This window comes from Schistocerca piceifrons, chromosome 4, assembly GCF_021461385.2.
Source record: "Schistocerca piceifrons isolate TAMUIC-IGC-003096 chromosome 4, iqSchPice1.1, whole genome shotgun sequence".
NCBI lineage: Eukaryota > Metazoa > Arthropoda > Insecta > Orthoptera > Acrididae > Schistocerca > Schistocerca piceifrons.
In genome coordinates, this window is record NC_060141.1 from 586,286,614 (window position 1) to 586,310,437 (window position 23,824).

At 39.0% G+C, this 23,824-nt stretch overlaps 1 protein-coding gene across 1 annotated transcript in view; it reads left to right on the forward strand.

Moving 5' to 3' along the window:
* Window positions 1-18,604, forward strand: part of LOC124794987 (CCA tRNA nucleotidyltransferase 1, mitochondrial) — a 57,082-nt gene extending 38,478 nt beyond the window's left edge. The window contains exons 7-10 of the mRNA XM_047258732.1: window positions 7,101-7,213; window positions 7,690-7,793; window positions 11,095-11,267; window positions 18,425-18,604. Of these exons, the coding sequence (XP_047114688.1) occupies window positions 7,101-7,213; window positions 7,690-7,793; window positions 11,095-11,267; window positions 18,425-18,561 (527 nt within the window). The 3' untranslated portion in view covers window positions 18,562-18,604. The remainder of the gene's footprint in view (window positions 1-7,100; window positions 7,214-7,689; window positions 7,794-11,094; window positions 11,268-18,424) is intronic.
* The last annotated feature ends 5,220 nt before the right edge of the window (window positions 18,605-23,824 follow it).

Below are 23,824 nucleotides of genomic sequence, written 5' to 3' on the forward strand. Positions count from 1 at the left end.
GAAAAATGTAGGATCAAAACTATAAGGAAAAATGAGAAAGGTTTCCAGTCACCTTTTGTTGATTAATATCTGACACAGTGAAAAACACTATAGCACAGCACAGAGTAATCAGTCACAAGTGGGTGCATATAGATGTCAGTGTGGTTATGCATGTGAGTGTGCATACTTACACTAGCATAGGAATGTTTCCCTACCTAACTTGCTAAATTAGTTACAACATTGCAAAATAAGGCATGATAGATACTGCACAAAGATCAGTGTCCACACGTGGTTAAGAAAACAATGCATTTGTTAAACAACTAAACTACTGCAGAGAAATCATGAAATGATCTCAAAATTAAGTAATATCAGAGAAAGTCACTTGCTGATGTGATGGTACTGTATAAAAGCATTGTGTGGTAAGAATATCGGACACTGAACAAAGTCACTACTCTATCCCAGAGTATCCACCAGCACAATACCAATTTTTATCGACATGAGGCACAGAATTAATCATCTCTGTGGGCGAGACTGGAACAACAAGCCTGCCTTAACACAAAAGTGTGCTGGCAGTGACGGGTTGAGTTTGGAACTCGCATAGTACTCATATAGGCACCAACAATTACCGATTGTAATAGCTTGCAGCCCACAACAGCAATTTACACACTGGGCTGCATAGCAGGCATAGAAATAGTGCGAGTGAGTCTTAAAACTTTACAATAGTGTACCGGTATGAAGAGCATCACCATGTGGCATATCCTCATGGTGAGGCCACAGGGCTGAAGTCAATTTGGATGCTACATGGAGAAGAGAGAGACTGAGAGCAAGGACAGGTCAGCGGAAGCTTCACTAGAAACTGAGCTATTGTTCTGTACCAGTAGCCAGTAACCGTATTAGGCGGGTATTCAATTGCACAGCAGAATCAACAGTTCGGGGGCAGGAGTAAACACACAAAGTAAAAAACTCGCTGCCCTAGCAGATGGCCAGGCCGCAACAACTAAGGAACATACAGAACTGCTAAGTTCGGTGTGAAGCAAAGAGCCACCACGCCCTAGAAAGAAATTTTGTAGGTAGAGTGTTAGTATTGTATGTTGGATGTTCATATTCCACATGCATCAGTCAGCTATAGGCAATTTGTTGCATTTCTTCATTTTAGTCTATTGAACTGATTATCAGTTTGTTTCAGTACTTGTTCCATTATGTTTTTTTCTTTTTTCCTCCAAGTCATACTAAGTGAATAGTGTAGTTGTTACTTTGAAAAGGCCACAGTGGATTCCTCTCTCCATTCTTATAAAATGTAAGCAACTACTTCATTACTAATTATGTCATTAAGAAGAAAATACCTCATTAATAAGAATTCTGTGTAATATAAATAAGGGAAGTGGCGAATGCAACAATGCAATGCATGTAAGCCAAAATGGAAACACTGCTGAGCCCAGCTGACTAGTATAGAAAACACACACACACACACACACACACACACACACACACACACACACACACACACCACAGCTAGCTAAATTTTCCCAGACAACTACATTGTACCAACACTGTACCTTTACTGGAGTGAGTGGTTGTGTCACGTGCATTTTGTGGAGGGAGAAAGCATGTGGGAGAATTAAAAGGCATGGGCAGCTGATGGCTGGGAAGGAAGGGCAACAAGCTCATGGGATAGCAGTGTGGCACATATGAACATGCTCTGGCATGGGCTGATGAAGTTGTATGTGCCTCAGAATGAAATGGAGTAGTGGTTAGGTAGGGGAACGCACGTACGACAGAAGATGAGTTGTACTGTGGAGGAGTAGGATGTGAATGTAGTTTGGGTGAAGTGGGGAGTGTGGGTTTATGTGGGATCCAAGCTACCAGAGATTGAGGGCAGGAGGATTACAGGATCAAAGGATGTTTTGTGAGTGCAATTTCTATCTTTGTGACTCAGAGCAGCTCACATTAAGGTGACAGATGCAGGTGGTACAGTTTGTGAAGAGGTCAGAGGCATAACCTTTCCTACCACAGGCAGAGTCACATGGAAAGCAGTAATGTCATACACCAGTTCCACTGTATCTTTTGCACGGTATTTAAATAGATTCGACCACCAAGCAGCTGTTGACGGAATGCATGCTCACTGTTAAGCTTCAGCTAAGATTAAATAACTTATACCAGTAACGGGAGGCGGAGCTTCCAGCTCTTACACAATATGCTACAAGCATGCGCGCGCGCACACACACACACACACACACACACACACGCACACGATGTTACCAACTAGTGTCCCCGTGTCATCAGTGGTGAGGAGGGCAATGGTGGTGGCCACAACAGCTGTGTGTTTGACTATGCTTCCCCCTCCAGACCTTTCTGCACCCTAGCAGACTGTGTCAAATGGCAACACAGCTACCACGCTAAAGCTGGTATTTGGCCCATACCACTTGACCCACTGAAACGTCGATCACAAAATTATTTTAATTTCATTTTAACCATCCTTTGATAGGATGCACTGCTGAGCACAATATGCTCAACTTCAGTAGCTGCTTCAGAATCCCTCCCATGTCCCTGCTGGATCCTCCTTCCCCTCCCCTCCCCTCCCCTCTGACCCATCCCCTAAATTAGCTTCTCAGAGCTGCATAGATGAGAAACAGAAACGTCCTTCCAACACATCCTTCAAATAAAGCTTTTTGTAAGTGACTGTTGATGGTTGATAAGTATTTTGAAAAAAAACAAAGAAAGAAAGAACATACCTGTATCATCTGCTGTACAGCTGTATATTTATGCTCTACTGGTTTCAGTTATAACAACCACATGCACAGGAGAAAAACAATGTACATCAATGAATCAAAAAAGCCATATTTACCCAACTATAGGATGACCCTGAATATAAGACCCTCCCCCCTTTTTTTAGAGGCTCCTTGAGAAAAAATTATTTTTGAAATATTCTGACTAATCAAAATTACAAACTTTTATTGACATAAGATTTCTGCATAAAAAGTTACCATTACATGTATTCTAAACTTGCGCCATGTAATGGTTACCTAAATTTTGATAATAAAAGGAGAAATAAAATAAACAAACAGAAATTGTTTGCATTAATTTTTATCTTCATTGCCCCTTTTGTTTAGCGTGTTGTCTGTGGTACCATTGTTTTTAATCACCGTTGTCATCATCCTAACAAGGCAGCTGTGAAACTTATATCTTCCTTGTTTCAAATATTTGCCCCTTTCTTCCAAATACATTGCAAGTTTATTTTCTTTTTCCTCTTCTTCTTTTATTTTAAAAAGAAAAACACGGAGTGGATTTCACTTCTGTACTGACATAGGATGTTCTAATGTCTTTTGCTACGGAAACATATCATCTGCCCACCACTCTCTTATTGGCTGTGTCACCCCCTTATTGTTTGTGTCACACCTAATTTTGAGCATCGACAACATTGCTGCATGAAACACGAAAGTGCGCCGCTGGCCCCTGGCTTGATTTTTAGCATCTCATGCAGAAATGTACACTATTGCTGAGTATTTGGCCAATTTTAAAGTCATTTTGATTCGGAATACAAATTCATTTAGACAAACTGCAGTTTAAATGTGGTAGATGGTCATAAAAAGCCAAAGTACGCAGTATAAATTGCCATGGTTGGAAGCAAGATGAAATTTACTGCGTGCTTGGCACTCACCTCCCCACACTCATTATAGTTCTCAGCCAAGCTCGTGTCACTGTTCACACTCCAAGCCTTCTGTAGAGCTGTGCTTGAGCAATAGTGAAAGACAGACAGCCGTATTTTCCAGAGTACAGGTCATATGTAACAACAGCAACTAATACATAAATAAAAAATCTCAATTATGATTCACTCCAAGTCTTGAACTTTCTCTCGTCCCGTGATCCAGTGCTGTGTGTTGGTACTATCTCCACAACGGGTCTTTCCGCTATAATTTATTCTTGCAAAAACAGTTGCTGGTTGTTTAATGTGATATGTTTTGTTTGTTAGATATGTCATTGTGGGTTAATTTTCTTTCTCATTTCATCTGAGTGTCACCATCACATTCTAAGGCTGGTAATATTTTCCCCAAGTATTCTAATATGTGAATAGCTAACAAATTTTCATTTGTAACTCACTTCATAAATCATTAGTTTCTCATAAACAAATATTATACTGACTTGGGTAAGAATCATGTAATGGTTTTGAAGGACAAGATTTTCACCTATGAATGCTACCTCTACTTAAAAAGCAGCATAAGTGTATGTATAGAGTATCAGTACATGTATGTGAACTTCTGTTTTGCAAACCTATTCAAATACAACAAAAGTTTGTGAGTTGATTGAATTTAATGCTATGTCCTCCTGTGTTTCACAAAGTTGTTGTAGGTCCTAATTCATAGTTTCTCACATATACATCTGTTGCACTAGTGCCACATGTCAAATGTCACATGATTGATTGAGCAAGATCAATTCTGTATCAAGTGCTTATTATGTGTATCAGAAAAATCTTGAGCCTGTTTGATAGAAAGTGTTGTTTGCTAAGCTATACCCATTGGAACTCTTCAAAATAAATTTGTATAATACCTCAGTAGCCAAAGCTTCATCTGTAAATGTAAGACGGCCCCTATATTAATCTATTAAACACTGAAAATGTTTATCCCAGCAGCAGTAGTTTAGTTTGCAAATATAAAATGACCCCAATTTTTTTTAATGACAAATTTGGAAAAAGAACCTTCTTATAAGCGGCTAAATATAGTACACTTTCGACAGATACAACACAGCCAGACTGCAGAACATACACAGCTGATGATAAGAGTCTCTCTGAACATAATGGTTATAAATGTGCCGTACATTAGCACAATTACATTAATGTATACACCCAATGCTCTGCCACTTACTTTTCACTCTGAGCTTACACTGAATCTTTGGTGACACAACTTTTATGCATTAATGTTAACTGTGCTAATGTAGTCCGCAGCTCATGGTCTAGTGACTAGTGTTGCTGCCTCTGGATCATCGGTTCCTGGGTTCGATTCCCGGCCGGATTGGGGATTTTCTCTGCCTGGGGACTGGTGTTTGTGTCGTCACCATCATCATTTGTGACAGTGGCTTGATTGGATTGCGTGAAAAATTGGGCTGTGTAAAAATTGGGACTTTGTAGGGGCACTGATGGCCATGCAGTTGAGTGCCCCACAAACCAAATCATCATCATCAGCATTATGTGCTAATGTACAGCATGTTTATATAGATTATGTTCAAACTGACTCTTATGACAGTTATGTATGTTCCACAGTCTGGTTGTTCCATATTTAACAATAATGTAATTTTGATCCATTGATGTACACTGTTTTTCTCCTGTGAAGATGGTTGTTGTAACTGAAACTGGTTGAGAAGAAATATACAGTTGTACAGCTGATGGCACAAATATTGGTTTTTCAACAATGTTGAAACCTGTAATTCTCCTAACTGTTACAGCAACTCTCCTACATCCACCACCATCTGCACTACCTCACTTTGCACATTCAATACTCTAACTTGTTCTATACTCTCACACTCTTCCTTCACAGTCTCCCATTTCCTCTGTTCCACCTCTCCACCCCTAGTTCACTCCTCTACTTCATTGTGTGCCTCGCACAACTCTCCTTGCCTGTGCCAGGATGAGCTCACTGGTGCCACAAATGTTCTGTCAGCTTTCTGCCTCTCACTCCCACCCATTGTCCATTCACCCCTCGTACTCCACCCGGCATGATCCCTCATAGCACCTCTTAAATCTGTCTGTATATTGTTTAGGGAGTTATTCTCTCAAACGATTTTATCATTGTTTCTCATTTACTTTCCCTTTACTATTAATATTGTTAATATTTACAGCCATGCTTCCTCAGCTGCTACGTCAATGCTGTTTATCTCGTAGATCCAAATAACTATTACTAGTCTTTTGTCACTGAATTTATATTAATGTTTTTAGCCAAACATGTTTCACTTAAAAATATTTTATTACTAATCTAATTTTCTGTCAATGCTCGACAGAGCATAAGAGTAATATAAATAGGAAACACTACCCAAAACTCAGCAAATTTATATTTATTTGGTCACAAGTTTCGGCGTCTTAGGCTATCATCAGGTGACAGCTATTCAACTATCATAACACAATGACCTAAGAACCAAGAAGCTGAAAGCTGGTGCATAACCAAATAGATATAATTTTGAAGAATATTAGGAAGTGTTTACTATAATTTTTTGGTTTGAGATTTGGTGTTTTTCATGTTTGCAATTTTAGGTCACCGTCATATTTGCAACTGCAGGATAATGATTTAGCACTTACTTTACATGATGCTAAGGAGAAATAAAAGTTAAGTACTAAATCCACAATACTGTATTTGTAAATAATGTAAATATTAAAGGTAATCTAAAAGTGGGTTAGCCGTGCAATCTAACACACTACTTTCCGGGCAGGAAGGTGTGCCAGTCCTCAGCATGAATCCGCCTGGCAGATTAGTGTTTAGGTCCAGTGTGCCAGCCAGTCTGTGGATGGTTTTTAAGGTGATTTCCCATCTGCCTTGGCGAATGCGGGCTGGTTCTCCTTATTCTGCCTTAGTTACACTAGGTCGGCGATGGCTGCACAAAAACTTTCTCCACGTACCTGTACGCCATAATTACTCTACCATGCAAACATTGGGGTTACACTCGTCTGGTGTGAGATGTTCCCAGGGGGGATCCACTGGGGGCCACACCGCACAATAACCCTGGTTTCAGCGTGGGGCGGCGGTGGGGTGAGTGGACTACTGTAGCCTGTTGTTGTGTTGTGTACTACTGAGGGCTGCGGTGGAGACGAAGCCTCTGCATTGTTTCTAGGTCCCCTGTTCCATACAATCTAAAAGTGCTGCCATGGAACACTATACGTCGCAAAACAAAATATTTATAGTTCATTGAACAGTTACAATAAACATTCAGTTACAAAAGATGACTAATAGTTACTCTTATCCACAAGGTAAACAGAGTATCACTTTAATTTTGTATTTTTATACTGAAGAATTAATTTTCAGTCAGTAAACAACTTAATATTTATAATTTTACCATTACCTTGATACATAGCTTTATTTTGTGAAATCAGAATAGATAAACTTCTATTACAGATTTGTATTTCATCTTGTTCTTACCAGGTTTACCCAGTGATCCAAACATTGAAGAACTTCAAGCAGTATGGAAGAGACGTGGAAGTGAGGGGTTTAAAGCAATGACTTTACTAACATCACTGCTTAGAAGCCAAGAACAGGTAAGGACCTGTTTGTTTTGAGTATGTAATTTAAAAATGGAATTAAATGATGTCAAAAATGGAAGGAAAAGAGTGCAGACTATTAGATATAGTGGATGTCTGAGCTTTCTATATGTATTCTGATACTTATCCACCCAACTTTCTGCCACTTACTTTCCACACTGAGCTTACGCTGCATCTTTGATTACTTTGTTACTGACACAACATTTGAGTTAACATTAATGCTTTTTTTTTCCAAATATTTGTATGTATCACTTATATCTACCAGCCATAGAATGTTAAATTTTAAAATTAACATTCTAATTTTAAAAAATTGAAGATTCTTGTTGGCTAAATGAAGTACAGAAACATTTTCTTTCTTAAGACATAAGCTGCGTGAGTACACTAATTGTATAATGTGAAAGAGTGTCCTTTTTTTGTTTACTTACTTCTGACCAGCATTGCAAATATGTAGAAAGCTTTTGAATTTCTTTTAGGTTATGAATTTCCACGGACGTGTGAAACTGTCAGCATATGACCGTGATTTGGGTCTATTCATTGTAGAAAATCGAGAAGACAAAATATCAGTAAATCCATTGAGGTGAGAATATTTTTCCTGATTTTTTTATATTGTTAATTAAATAATGTTAAAGATATGAGGGTTGGAACTTTAATAGTGGCAGCTATTTATTCACAACTGATACAAAACAGTTACATGTTTGCACCTGTTACTGTCCTTCAGAGTAGTCACCAGCGTTGTGTAGAACCCGTTGCCAGCAATGTGGAAAGTGTAGTATACTGTTAACAGGGCCTGTTCTGTTGGTGGTGCGAATGGAACGGTCTACTGCCTCTCGAATCTCTGGAACTGTTCTGAAGCGAATGCCATGAAGTGGTTCCTTCATCTTCAGAATCAAATCAAAGTCACAAAGACTTAAGTCCGGGGAGTGTGGTGGATGGTAAAGTACTTCCCAGACCCATTGACCAAACAGAGCAGCCACAGCTTGCACTGTATGCGCCCGCGCATTGTCATGCAAAATGATAGGTGGGTTGTTCAGAAACTGTTGCCGGTTCTTTCGCAAAGCTGGTTGCAGGTGATGCTCTGAAAACGAACAGTAATACTGTGCATTGACAGTCTGCCGTGGAGTGTAATGCATTAGGATAACACCATCACGGTCGTACATGAGAATCCCCATAACTTTCACCATACTGGGGCTCTGATGCAATTTTGACTTATGTAGTTACCCATAATGACGCCATTCTTTGAATTGGCGTTTCAGTTATGGCTCATACGATGTGGCCCATGTCTCATCCAGTGTTACGATACGGTGTAAGAAAGCCTCTCCTTCACACTCATAGCACTCCAAGTGAGTGTAAACAGCTTCATAGCGCATCCAGTTCTGCATTTCCGTTAAGTCATGTGGAACCCATCGTGGTGCAATTTTTCGCATGCCCACGTTCCTTCAGGATGCAAAGCACAGTCGTATGTGCTAATCTGATTTTGTGGGCGAGCTCACGAATCGTATGGCATTGATCGCAGTCCACTAATGCGGCAACATCATGCACTCCTTCTTCAGAGATGCTAGGACAACCTGCCCCAATCATATCTGCCACAGTTTGCCAACATTTGTTGAAGGCTTTTACCCAATGTGCCACTGTTCTGTACAGCAATGCCGATTCCCTGCACGCATCTTGAAGACCTTGATGACGCTGTCATGCTGTACGACCTCTGGCACATTCAATCTTGATCCAACTCTATTGTTCCTGTTTTGAAAACATAGTGACACCGTTACGTTAGACCGTGTGCTCACAAGTGACTGTGTTTCCCTCGATTGTGTGCATGCCGGTGACATGGGATGGGCAAGTCCATTTGCTCAGAGGTAAGTTAGGTATGTCAGCAACGTGTTCTATCAGCGACAATAGTAGATTCCATTGCATAGTTTCCCCACAGCAGTGTTGCCACTATTTAATTTCCAGCCTACGTATAGTAATATATACATGAATAAAAATTCATTAATGCGACTTATACTCCTTCAAGTGACATTTTTATACGTCCTGTTTCTTATTTATTATTGTGACAAATCATTAGTGTCTTTGCAGGTGTTGATATATTAAGGAAAACATTCATTTGTTTGCTAACATATGTTATTAGTAATAGTCCTAAAAAAGATGGTGTGCCACTGTGTTTGACCTGCTCGCCCAGATAATTGTGGAAGGATCTGCAGTCTAACAAAGAACTGTGCTTGAAATATTTCACAAATGCAAAAATTTGATAGCACTGAAAGCCTGTGAGGAGGCAAAAGGGAGGAAAACAGAAAACTTGAAGTCAGGATCATTTAAACGTTGTCTGGAAACATAACCCACCTGACATTCACTTCCTCTTCATGTATTTTCTGAAAGTATGTTGGAATGTAGGTGACAAAATGGATGAAATGCTTACAAGTAGCAAATAGCAATAGTATTCCACAATATATTTTGAAAAGAAATTACATTTTTTTGTCATGAATCAAGTACCCGTGCTGTCATAAATTGTCCATACATTGAGATAATATACCAAGATCTTACTTCCACTGCCTCCACCCCCCTTCAGTCTGGAACCATGTGACCGCTACGGTCGCAGGTTTGAATCCTGCATCGGGCATGGATGTATGTGATGTCCTTAGGTTGGTTAGGTTTAAGTGGTTCTAAGTTCTAGGGGACTGATGACCTCAGATGTTAAGTCCCTCCACTGTTCATCGTTCTCTTCCTTGCTTGCCATTTGAGCTCATGCTATTCATATAGCTGCTTCTCTTTTATCCACAAAATTCTTTAACTTTTCTGTGGGTAGATCTATCTTTGCCACAGTCATGCATGCTTCTACAGCTGTGCATTTCTCCTCTAGCCATTCCCACTTTGCCATTGTGAACTTCGTGTCAGTCTTATTTTTTAGGTATCTGTGTTCATTTTGTCTGCTTCACTTGCTGCATTTTTATCTTTTCTGATTTTGTCTATTAAATTCAATGTCATTATCAAAAGGAAAACTCATGTGAGAAAGTATAAAATTGGGAGATAATATTAATGTCCATTAATTCTTACCATAAGGAAATAAAATTTCAATAATGCCAGTACACATACATAAAAATACATGTACTTTTACTCGTCTTTGTCTTTTTGCCTATTTGATCCTCTGCTGCCTTTATATTTCATCTCTCAAAGCTATCCAATCACCTGATATTATAAAAATTAAGGTATCTTTGCATATTTCACATACAGTGACACGTGTTGCATATTGAATCAATTTTGGCGTGAGAGTAAATCCATTTGGAAGCAAATGAGCCACAAGTGTGACTCCTGAAAATGCAATTCAGTTTTTAGTAGAAGTATTGCATGTTAAGTGCTAACATTAAATACAAGTAGCAAGTTAATGCTTTTAACATTTTTAGAGTAATTGAATCAATTTTGGCGTGAGAGTAAATCCATTTTGAAGCAAATGAGCCACAAGCTTGACTCCTGAAAATGCAATTCAGTTTTTAGTGGAAGTATTGCATGTTAAGTGCTAACATTAAATACAAGTAGCAAGTTAATGCTTTTAACATTTTTAGAGTAATATTATGGAATGTCATTGTTAACTACAAAACCACAGAAACTCTAGAGCATTCAGACAGCTTGTATTTGCAGTTATCCCACATTCTTGGCCTTGAAGAGAGATATTTTATCTTCATATCCTTTAGATCTAAGAGGCAGTGATCTATAATGATTCAGTCAGAAAGTTATCTATGAAAACTAAGTGTAAATAAAGATTGAGTTTGAGGTGTAGTAAGACATATGTAATCATATGATTTTGGAGCATAGGCAGACATTGCAATGATGTATTGTTTGTGCCCTTTATAACTGAAATAATACATTTTCTAATCATATTCTTCCAGGCCGTATCAGGCATTGGTCATTAACTCAAAATATAAAGCTCCTGACTGCAGAGATTATGCAAGAGAAGTTCTCAAATATAGAGGTGACCATCAGCTACTGGCTGAATTTGACAGTTGGGAACTCCCAAGATTTCCATTAAATGGCAACATGTTAAGGGAGAAAGGTGTTCCAGGTTTGTAAATAATTATTTTATTTTATGATTATTGTGTTTCTGTGGATCATTTTCCAGCGGGTCCTCAAACACAGTGCAATGACAAAGTGAACTTATTGTTTACAAATTTCCTTTATGTCCTTGAAGGACAGTTTTTTCATAAATAATTAAAAGGTAAGAATGCATCACATAGTTAAGACACTGAGCTGTCAACAAGTACCTAAACAAGATGGAAAATGTTGTTAGCTTGTCTGAGCTATAGAGTACAGACGCATCTGTATGACTAAATTGTCTTGGCTGACTACACTGTGATGGTTCTGCTGCTTGGCTGGGATGAGAGACTGTCAGACAGAGTGGCACAGGAGAGAAAACTGATGGGAGCTGGAGGGAAGCTTAGAGAACGGTGGCTGCCAGTTAGGAAGGAGACGCAACAGTTGCACTGAACAGAAGAGCAGCCTCTGTAGGCAAGGGGACTTACGCACAGCACATAATGACATGGGAGTTTATGTGAGGGGGGGGGGGGGGGGGGTAAAACATAGGAAGAAGGAGATTGTGGAATGTAGGGTGGGAGTGCAGGATGAGTGAAGTGAGGGTCCATGGGACAAGGATGGAGGTGAACATGGAGCATGGAATAGCAGAGATTGAGGCCAGGAGGATTACAGGATCAAATGATATATTGCAAGGACAACTCCCATCTACATCAGGGTGTATACAACCGGGGGATCCGGGAAAAACCCGAGAATTTTTTCATCCGGGGGAAAACCAAAAAAACCTAGGAATTTTTTAGAATTCTGGGAATTTTTCGTTGTTTTAGTTTTCAGTTAAATTTTTGTAATTTTGAATGGTGAGAACCGCTGCTCTAACAAAGGATGGTACTGTATCCCGCTACTGCAGAATAATACTGCAGCATTAAAACGAGGGGAAAAAATGAAAATAAAACTTAAATTGCAAAGGAAGTGCGCCATATAAAATAACACAGTGCTCGTGCAAGCCTCTGTCAACAGCAACATGTGTCAAAGGCTTTCGGAAGACTATGCAATGCTTCATTACAACAAATTGTCTTCGATGAGCGTGGCGTCAAAACTGTTTACATTAGACTCATTTAATCAGTCACGAGTGGGCTCATGCACACGCGCAGTTGATTCGCGTATGAGTAGTACCTTCTCCCACTTCTGGCTGCAGAAATGTGGCTGTTGGCTGTGTAAGCAGCAGTAGCGGCAACCAGCCACATGGGGAACCAGGAAAAGTTTTACTGGCCCGCCCAAGCTGCCAGATTCACATGTGTGCAGCAGGCCCTGATCTAGTGGGGAGTGGGGGCAAACCGTGGTATCTGAACCGGGCGGCAATTTCGGGGGGAGGGGCAAATTCATATTATTCAGGAAAAAAAAAACCTTGTTTCACAAAGCACCTAGCATCCATCGCACGTCAGTCTATCGATTATTCATACAATTTTGAAACACACCCCTGCTGGGTTTTGAACACATTCTAAGTTGATTTCTGAACGAATTATAACTTGATTTTTGAATGCGTGCATAGTGTACATGATGTCTCTGCCAGGGGAATCCTCGTCAAATCTAGAAATAGACTTTCCTGCAGACAAAACGGGATGTTGCTATACGAGCCTAGCGGAATAAGGCTGAACCGGTGAATGCCAACTGCTGCTTGTTTATGTGGTTGATTCAGTTTGCGAATGTTCAGCATTGTTATAATTAGTAGCGAAATCCATAGATTCAGACTATCAGAGTGGAAATAAATGACTAACAGGTAAGAAAGATTATGTACAGGGCTATTACAAATGATTGAAGCGATTTTATAAATTCACTGTAGCTCCATTCATTGACATATGGTCACGACACACTACAGATACGTAGAAAAACTCATAAAGTTTTGTTTGGCTGAAGCCGCACTTCAGGTTTCTGCCGACAGAGCACTCGAGAGTGCAGTGAGACAAAATGGCAACAGGAGCCGAGAAAGCGTATGTCATGCTTGAAATGCACTCACATCAGTCAGTCATAACAGTGCAACGACACTTCAGGACGAAGTTTAACAAAGATCCACCAACTGCTAACTCCATTCGGCGATGGTATGCGCAGTTTAAAGCTTTTGGATGCCTCTGTAAGGGGAAATCAACGGGTCGGCCTGCAGTGAGTGAAGAAACGGTTGAACGTGTGCGGGCAAGTTTCACACGTAGCCCGCGGAAGTCGATGAATAAAGCAAGCAGGGAGCTAAACATACCACAGCCGACGGTTTGGAAAATCTTACGGAAAAGGCTAAAGCAGAAGCCTTACCGTTTACAATTGCTACAAGCCCTGACACCCGATGACAAAGTCAAACGCTTTGAATTTTCGGCGCTGTTGCAACAGCTCATGGAAGAGGATGCGTTCAGTGCGAAACTTGTTTTCAGTGATGAAGCAACATTTTTTCTTAATGGTGAAGTGAACAGACCCAATGTGCGAATCTGGGCGGTAGAGAATCCTCACGCATTCGTGTAGCAAATTCACAATTCAGCAAAAGTTAACGTGTTTTGTGCAATCTCACGGTTTAAAGTTTACGGCCCCTTTTTCTTCTGCGAAAAAAACATTACAGGACACGTATATCTGGACATGCTGGAAAATTGGCTCATGCCACAACTGGAGACCGACAGCGCCGACTTCATCTTTCAACAGGATGGTGCTCCACCGCACTTCCATAATGATGTTCGGCATTTCTTAAACAGGAGATTGGAAAACCGATGGATAGGTCATGGTGGAGATCATGATCAGCAATTTATGTCATGGCCTCCACGCTTTCCCGACTTAACCCCATGTGATTTCTTTCTGTGGGGTTATGTGAAAGATTCAGTGTTTAAACCTCCTCTACCAAGAAACGTGCCAGAACTGTGAGCTCGCATCAACGATGCTTTCGAACTCATTGATGGGGACATGCTGCGCCGAGTGTGGGAGGAACTTGATTATAGGCTTGATGTCTGCCGAATCACTAAAGGGGCACATATCGAACATTTGTGAATGCCTAAAAAAACTTTTTGAGTTTTTGTATGTCTGTGCAAAGCATTGTGAAAATATCTCAAATAATAAAGTTATTGTAGATCTGTGAAATCGCTTCAATCCTGTATTATCTTTTCGGTGTATCCAAGAAAGTGAAATTTTGACAGAAATTTTTTGGCCAGATCGCTACACTAGACAGGGCCAGTTGTAGTCCCCGGCTAGCAGCCGCTTAAGTTCCATTCTGAGAGTAGTGCGGAAAATGCATTGTACGAACACGTAATAACGCCTAACCGGAGAATAATCGCTGGATAACTAAACCGGTGATTGTGGCAGGGCTAGTGAAGTTAACCGGAGAATGAGTTTTGACAGTGGTAGGAATAGTTACAGAATTAGTGATGACAAGAAATGTTCAAATGTGTGTGAAATATTATGGGACTTAACTGCTAAGGTCATCAGTCCCTAAGCTTACACACTACTTAATCTAAATTATCCTAAGGACAAACACACACACCCATGCCCGAGGGAGGATTCGAACCTTCACCGGGACCAGCTGCACAGTCCATGACTGCAGCGCCCTAGACCGCTCGGCTAATCCCGCACTGCAGTGATAACAAGACTGTTTGTTAGAACAAGGAAGGAGAAGAAATGGGGACATCACACAAATTATGGAAGAATATGACGATTCCAAATTTATACAAAAATTTCGTTCTACTACTTTTTGGTCTCATGCAGGAGAAACTGGAGCGTATGAATGAAATGTGAAACTTATTTCCTAACGTAAAGCTTTTTGCTTATAGTAGGCCAAATAGGTATTTCGTGTTGGTACTTCATGAATTATATTTTGGCGTATTATAAATGATCACTATTGCCAAAACAGTCTCGCTTATTTGGAGTGTGTTACAATTGCTGCAATATTAGAAAGGCCTATTTTGTTTTCTCCAGCACACAGTGACCAAATAGACGTAATCAGATCGAGAAACCACACCAGTCTTGGGTACTATTTGTATTAGCAGCTTTTTCAGTATTAGACGACGACATTTCTATTTTTCATGTAGCAAAACGTTTGACGATAAGGTAATAGTCCTTTTGCAGAAAGGAAAGCACGCCATGTAAAGCTGTAGCAAGATTAGAGAGAGAAATTCCTAGGACCTAAGGATTGAAGAGAGAGAAATTCCTAGGACCTAAGGATTGAAGAAATGTGTACTGTCTTGCCTGTCCCTTGTCTTTACTGGGTTTAGTTGTCCTATATTTAATTTTATGTCACACAGAAGAGCAAGTTATTAGCTAATAGGCAATAAAGAGTCCAGTTTTTCTGAAGAGCTCTTGTTCTCCTGGTTACAAATTATCGCATCCAGTCTTAATTGTGAGGGCTTTTTTTTTACCAAAAAAAAAAGGAAAGAAAAAAAGAAAAGAGGGCAGGATGTCAAACCGGCCGACTGGGAGCAGGAGAGGCACTACAGGACATTTTAATTTCAATTGTCCTGAAATAGTTTGATGGCATCCATTACAAAATATATACGACCTTTGAGTTCCACGGAGCGAAATACAGTGACTTGTGGTATAACAATGTTGTTTGAAGATGCGTGGCACTGCACAGCACTGAACACTTAAGACCAAATAACGTGTCTTACATTTACTCGAAGATGTATCTTTTATGTATCGGACTCTTCAGAAAATGTGAGCTACAAAATGAACTTATTTTTGCGAATTTCTGTGGCTGGGAGCTATCAAGTGAATTAAAATACATTCACATAATTACAGAAGGCTAAAATACGTTACTAGTTTCAGATTTTATTTTATTTCCACCATTCTGACAGTCAAGCATTAATCACCTTGCAGAACAGTGAAGTTATTTTTGTCGGTTTGATAAATAAATTTGGCTTTTATTAAGCTTTTCTGCTGAGGCAGTCAATTTATTCCACACTATTGGCTAGTTTCAACTGTTTGCTGCATTTCAGGTGCACGTTTTCAACTTCTAGCACGTATGGCATTACGCCATAATAAAGAACCAAGCATGAGATAATACAGTACTGGCACTCCAAGGAAATTTACGTCCCGAAAATCACACTGAAAAGCTTCATATCTGGTTGAGGCCTACGTCATTGGGAATCTGTACATACGAATGTGCACTGTAAGGCGAACTATGCATTTTAGTATGGTTCATGAAATTCCGACGCTCTTGGATTATCCTCTAATGTCTTGTTTCTTTTATGACATAATGTAAGATCTTTTAATGTTTTACACGTACGAACATACGAGCTTCGTACGTCACTGTAGCTGTGCAAGCGCAGTGATGCCTTTTATCTGGTGCTCTCTGGCAACTGCTGAAATGAATCTATTTCTAACAAGTCACAGGAAAATATTGCGAATTGTTGTTCGGAAAGCGTTATTTTCAAAATCAATTTCCTTTTATGCAAGATGAACTATGTGCGCGAATGTACGATGAATTTCTTAAATCATCAGTGTTTGGTCTCTTAAAAATCAGCTCTTTGATGACGAGCCATTTAGAAGAATTTTGAGCCCAGATCCGAGATTTATGTCGGTATTAAATTTTGCTGGCATGTTTCTGTGATGTATCTTAAAGTGTAACGTGCACTAAACAGATCAACGTTATATGTGAAAGCTTAGCTTCTCTTGTAGCTTATTAATCTTAGAGACAAATATTATATGCGAAAGCTTTGCTTTTCACGTAGCAACACTATGTATATTAATTTAAACCGTTAACTTTTCCTGTTGGTGGAATTGGAATTTATACTTTCGTAATACGAAAATATGCAGCGTACATGTTGCTGCACATCAAAGATCTTTCCAAAACGTGTTTTTTCGTCCTGAGTATCGTTTTCTAAAGTGCCAGGAAATTCTACGCTGCTGTATAAAACCATATCCTATCAAAGGATACGTTTTACAGTTCCGAAGGAAGGTATGCTGCCACTTAACATGGCAAAAATGTATTTTTACCCGGGAGATCCGGGAAAAATCTGGGAATTTTTTTTCCTTGTCCGCGTATACACCCTTTACACAATTCAGAGAAGCTGATGTAGGTGGGAGGGTCCAGGTGACACATGTTGTGAAGTGCCCATTGGAATTGATCGTGTTGTGCTCAGCAGCACGTTTGCCACTGCTCTTGGCCACAGTTTTAGTGGTGACCATTCATTTGGATGGACAGCTGCTTGGTGGTATTGCTAGCAAGAAAAGGTGCACAAAAATTATGGCAGAGCTGATGTACCACCTTCACAGTTGGCCCTGTCTTTGACAGGGCAATATAGTCCTATGTCAGGACTCTAGTAGGATATTATGGGTGGATGTTTTGGATACATATTGCACGTTGGGCTACCACCAAGGTAGGGCCCATCCAGCAAGGGCTAAGGAGTAAGGATGGACTAGGATATTTTGTAGATTGAGTGGTTTGTGTAATACCGTTTTGCTGTAACAAAATAAATTAATACTGTGGAGCTTCTAAAACTTTGTCCTTTTAATTTATAAATCCAGCAAAGTATCTCTCAAGTTATCCCAGAGAAATGTGATCCTGTATAAAATCACAAACAGAAGACATCAGAAGGAAAAGAAAAGTAAACATTTGAAATCCATTTTCAAAATTTGTCTGGTGCTGATCTTCTTATACTACATTGTTACTGTTCATTATTAAATTTTCAGATGTGGCATCAGGGAAAAAGTTCATCTAATGTAGAAAAGTGATTGAAACTGTTAAAGATTGGCAGAGTACCTATTAGGTGCCCCTTCTTAGATAACGTTTATTGTGAATGCTGTGTAGTAATTGCCCCACCAAGTGTTTATAAAAAGACAATGTAGGCTAAACACATTTATAAAAGAGAAAAAAGTAACAGATGTTAAAAGTAATTTAGTAGACTCTAATATTTTCAGCATGGTCTCATTAAATCATTGCATGTGCAAAAGTAGGCCCTACATGGTCTCCTCGTTCCTTTGTGTGAAATATAATTTGATTCTAAATGTTGCTGGCTTGAGTGAGTGATAAAGAAATGGCTTCATTTTCATTAGTGATTGCCTACAAGAAGTACTTTTTAACACTTCTTTGCTTGTAATGAATTACTACTATTTTCTAGTTACTTCTGTTAGATAGTGGTTGTATTATTGCCTCCCATTTTACGGCACTATTTTGCTTCTAATATGAGCTACATGCAATTTCACAAGTTAATATCTTGCATTCTTTTTCAGGAGGAAAGATTACTGGGCTGGTAATGAAACAGCTGAAAGAAATATGGATTGAAAGTGATTTCAACATGTCCCCAGAAGATTTACTGGCTCAGATACCAGCTATTGCCAATACACTAGGAATTGACATAAAAAGATAAAATGAGCAGTAATAAAGATACTTATTTCGATTTATTAAAAGAATAACTGTCCCATTCTTGTAAACAGTTTTATACTGTAACAAACAAACTATGTGCAAAATGTTACTGCAAAGCAATAGTGGGGCAGCAGCAAGACACTGGATTCACTCTTAAAGCTCAGATCTCTAACTGACCATCCAGATTTAGGTTTTCTGTATTGTCCTCAGTCTCCTAATTAAAATGTTGTATTGATTCTTTTGGAATGGGTGCTCCATCCTTGTCCTGGCCTAGCTAGTTTTCCATCTCTAATGACCTCGTTCTTGAAGAGATGTTAAACCCTTATCTCCTTTCCTCCTTTTTATAATGCTACAGCAGCCTATTTCCAATTGTCATATAAGCTCAAATTAGAATGTGATCATATGCACTCCATGGATCAATAAAAACTGGTTCAAGTTACATATTCAGAAATAGGTTTGCTGACTCAGAGTCACCATAAAAATTATTTTTTCAACAAATTAAAATTTGTGTGCCAGACCAGGCAGCATAGTATCAATACACTATCCAAGCATGCGTTATGGACTAGCTCAAAGATTAAAAAATATGAAAAAGGAAAAAAAGACACATTGAAACCTTGAATCAGTCCATTGGCACAGATAGTGCAGTTGTTAGTTTAAAATGAATATGGATGAAGTTAGTGAAAATCTGGCTGTCAAGATGACACTCAACTATTCAACAGAGAAAAAGCTACACCCCATGGTGTATTTGAGTTTACCAAAATGCTATTTGGATTTAGTAATGCAGTAATTGATGGATGAGGTAACACATGAGATACCATTTTACTACATATACATGGACAATATTATTGTCATGTCACACAAAGAGGCAGATATCTTGACCACCTTTGGCAGATATTTACGCAGCTTGCTCATTAATCCACCAAAATGTGTCACAAGAGTAACAGAAATACCGTTTCTGGGATACTCAACCAGTGGGCAAGAAGTATGCCCACTGCAAAATAGAGCCATTACCACATTTCCAGAGCCTTTTACAATATGTAAGCTAAGGGGTTTCTATGGCAACCATCTTCCAAAGAAGATTGCTGCCTGTCTCAATGCAGTTCTTAAAAGTTCTCCAAAACCAGGAGATACACTATAGGAGTACAAGCATTCTTCAGAAATTAGCACCACCCAAGGTGTGACATCTAGACTGTATGATACAGTTCACTACTGATATCAGTTAGTTAGTTGTGTGCAGAATGTGCCAGCAGGTGACCCTTACCACATTGAGACAACTATTTAAAAAATATATTTTTGAAGCTCTTGAGAGTGCACAGAAGATTGATGAATTAAAATTGTGACTTGTTTCTTCGTCCATTTTGAAACTTCAGCACATCAGCATACCAACTGCTAATGCAAGGCAGTATTGTGATATCTCAGCACTGAATGCACAACTCTTTGTTACGGCTGAGTTTCAGCATTGTACTGTACATACAGTCAACAGTGCATTTGTTTGGCAAAGATATAAAAGGATAAAAATTTCATCTGGCAGTCTGTCACATGTCAGTAAAATTAAATTAGTCATCATGGTGCCTCTGGTTTTTACATAGGCCAGAAGCACTCTTGATGAAAGATGCAATAACTCACACCACAGCCAAAACTCTCTTTTGTGAGGGATGGATCACAATTCGGTGTGCCAATACTTGTAACAACACATCTAAATTGGCAATTCTAGTTTCATCAGTTGACGGTACTAGGAACACTTAAGGAAATAACAGATTTTGGGCTTTGCCAACGATCTTTCAGCAAATAGACTAGTAGAGCACTTACATTTTCCGCTGAGGGCATCTCTCAGGTGCCGTGTATCTAAAATCTGTACAAAGACCATACCAATTATCCTGCTTTCCATGCTGACCACCTTCAAAGACAATCAGAATGCAACAAACACAGAGTCTGTCTATGAACAAATGTCGAGTCTATCAGGACAAGTTCTTAATATCATTCCCAGTATTGAAGAATCTGACTTTGTACAATGGTTAAATACACAAATCCACAGGTTTCAACCTTTAGGATCCAAGGAACAGGGTGCCAACTTGCCAACTTTTAGCTTATTTTCCAAGACTTGGAATCAAGTGAAGGTGTCATGATGTGATACAGAAATTATTACAACCATAATATGCTTGCCTCTTTAAAGTCTTGCCTATCACAATCTCAATCAGCAGGTTAAAATCACTCTTCCCAATCACCAGTGGCTTCTCTGTTTTACCTAACACTGTGTCCACATAGCAGTATTGTGAGTCTTTCCTTGGGCATTGTCCTGCCAATGCACTTTTCTCCATGCTAGAGATTTTGTAGGCAGTGTGTGATAAAACAGTCCCATTTCATTGACTTTGAACACTTGTTTTGGGTCATGATTCCCAATTAGATTGCTAAACTTTCCTGCACATCCTTCACTTCCCCACACACTTCATTCCACACATTGTTGTGTCTACTTGGAAACTGTCCAGCCATCTTGTGAATGCCTTAAAACTCCAAATTTCCAAGCCCTTTAGCGGCTTTGAGTCTCACAGTGCGACATGGATTCAGACAAAGATAAGTCTTTTGCCCTCGCATTTATGAACCATTCCCCACTACCTAGTTAATTTCTTCATTTGTAATCTTCCTCGCCTTACCCCCTTATCTTATCCTTGTTTCTTAAAGTTTCTTAAATTTGTGCTTTACCATATTTGAAATGCAACATTACTTAACGCGCAGAGTGTTTTGTCTTTCTCACGTGGCCTGTGGCGTGAGTGCCCTTTGTCCTGGCTGTACAGCTTATTAAAATTTCCAGATGCACAGCCTCATTGCAGGCATGTTAGCATATTATTTTTGACCTAAAAATGACACATGCTCCATAAACTTAAAATTATGCAATAATGTGAATAAAAGTCTGATTTCAATAACCAACGTTAGTCTTTAAGAGGAGGATAAACCACAATATGTAGCTGAATAACTAAAAAAAGATGGCTTAACAAATTGTGGAGTAAATCTCTTAGCAAACTAAAAACAGAACAAAAAATTAAAAAAAAAAAAAAAAAAAAAAAAATAGCAAGATGTAGACTTGCATTAGGGAGAAGTAGGACTCAAATCTCTCATAGATACACTGATTTATGATCTCCCTGAGTCATTTCAAATGATTGTTTCTCCAATAAGGTTGAGTTGATTTTCCTACTCTGCCCTGTCCAGTTAGGCTAAAACACTGTGTCTGATATTACACTCAATTCTACTCCATCTTCCATCTGTGCCAGTGTGGGCTCATGGCAGAAATGCAACAGACATTAACAATCTGCAAACAACCTGTGGAAAAGGACAGAACTGCCAGAGTATAGCAGAAGTATCTGTAGATGCTTTTCAGCTTTTAAGAGACTTAATATCAGGGTGGACTATGAAGTGTCCATTGGGAAATTATGTGTAAACTCATCTGTGGTGCACAAGGAAAGGGGCAGCAGCACACATTCACAGGGCTCAAGGAAAGATGCAACACCTCATGCTAACGTGTATACAGCAGTAAAGTAAACTTTAATATGAAGTTTGTTTCAAGGGCTAATCACTTCACATGATGTATATATGTCACTATCATGACACAATAAAAATACAAGAGTGTTTTGCTATACATACATTAGTTTATCATGACACAATAAAAATACAAGAGTATTTTGCTACACATACATTAGTTGTCATATTTTGTATGTGTTGGTATAAAATTTTAATTGCCCTGGTCATAGAGTGGTGGAGAGGCACAGTCACAGTCCAAAATAAAATTAAGTTTGTTTCCTGCACAACATCAGAGTCCCCAATATGGCACTAAAATTGGAGTTTAAAGGAACAAAACACTGAGGATTTATGGATCATTGTCAAGGTAAGCAAGTACAACCTTATCCTCAGACGGGTCTATTGCTGAAAGCTCAACTTTGCATACAGCGTCACCTGGTGGCACAATCATTGCAACATCACAAGTTCCTTTACCTCCCACAAGCTGTCCAGATCATTGTTGAATCATGTAACATGGTTATACATATTCTACAGAATTACAAATATATATTTTTGTCTAATTGAGTTTGCATTCCATGCATGTGTATCACTAATCCTGTGGGGCAGCTCAAATGTTGTGTATAATATCAGCTCACATACCTGCTTTTGTAATTTATCATAGGTTTTCTGCTGGGTAGATTAATTTTTTCTGTGGGAACATTTGGTAGAGTGACTTTGTCGTCTTCAGGTTGTTGTTGTTGTTGTTGTTGTTGTTGTTGTTGTTGGTTGCTGTTGAATGATGCCAAAAGACAATGGCAGGCACTAGACTTGACTTGTGTAGAACCCCCAAGGGATAATTGTGAACTACATCACTGACAGCTACCAGTAAGTTCTGAAATGATATTGTCAAACAAGCGTTTGAGTATCTCCAGCAGTTTTTGGCTTTCACATAGCTGATTTTCTAAAGTGAAAAAAGAGAAAGTGGGAGAAGTGCATATGAAACAGTTGAATGAAGAGGTGACATAACAGTTTTCAACCTTATATCCACTTTCAATATGTTCATTATGATGGTGGTCAGTTTACCATCCATAATATGCATCAACTAATTACACCCTCCTTTGAAAGATACAGCTGTAAAACATAACAACTGCAAAATGTTATTGTTATTAGATCTTACATCATCAACTATTAAGTGTTCTGTGAGATAAACAGAAATCCAGTGATATTCTTTGTTCTAAACCTAAGTTGTTTCAACTTTACAACAAAAACTTTCATTTATTGTAATATACATACAGATCATTATACTCATCTCCATATGAACATGGTGGAATGAGACACTTTAGTCTTAAGACTTCAGATAACAGGTTGTCTGGTACACTAGGTGTACTTGTGTAGTTATCCAACCGAAACTTTAAGTTAGTAACAAATTATCAACCTTAATTCTCTTTAATATATTTGTTCAATAATCTCCATTCTTTCTTTTGAAGTTACTGTCCATCAATTTCACCAATGAGGGGTGTTCAAAAGAAAAGATATGAAACAACACTAGGTATAATTGAGTTATTTTTTCAAAAGTAATCACCAGAAGCCTGAACACAACTATCTCACTGTTTCACAAGCTGAAGGACTCCCTGTTCTCCCAGAATTCCTGTGGTTGTGACAGGAGCCAGTCCTCCGCTGTGTCCAATTCATCATCAGAGTTAAAGCACTTACCTTTGAGACAAACAGTGGAAAAACCAGGATGGAATGTAACAATATTCTGAGAAGGAATGTTGCTA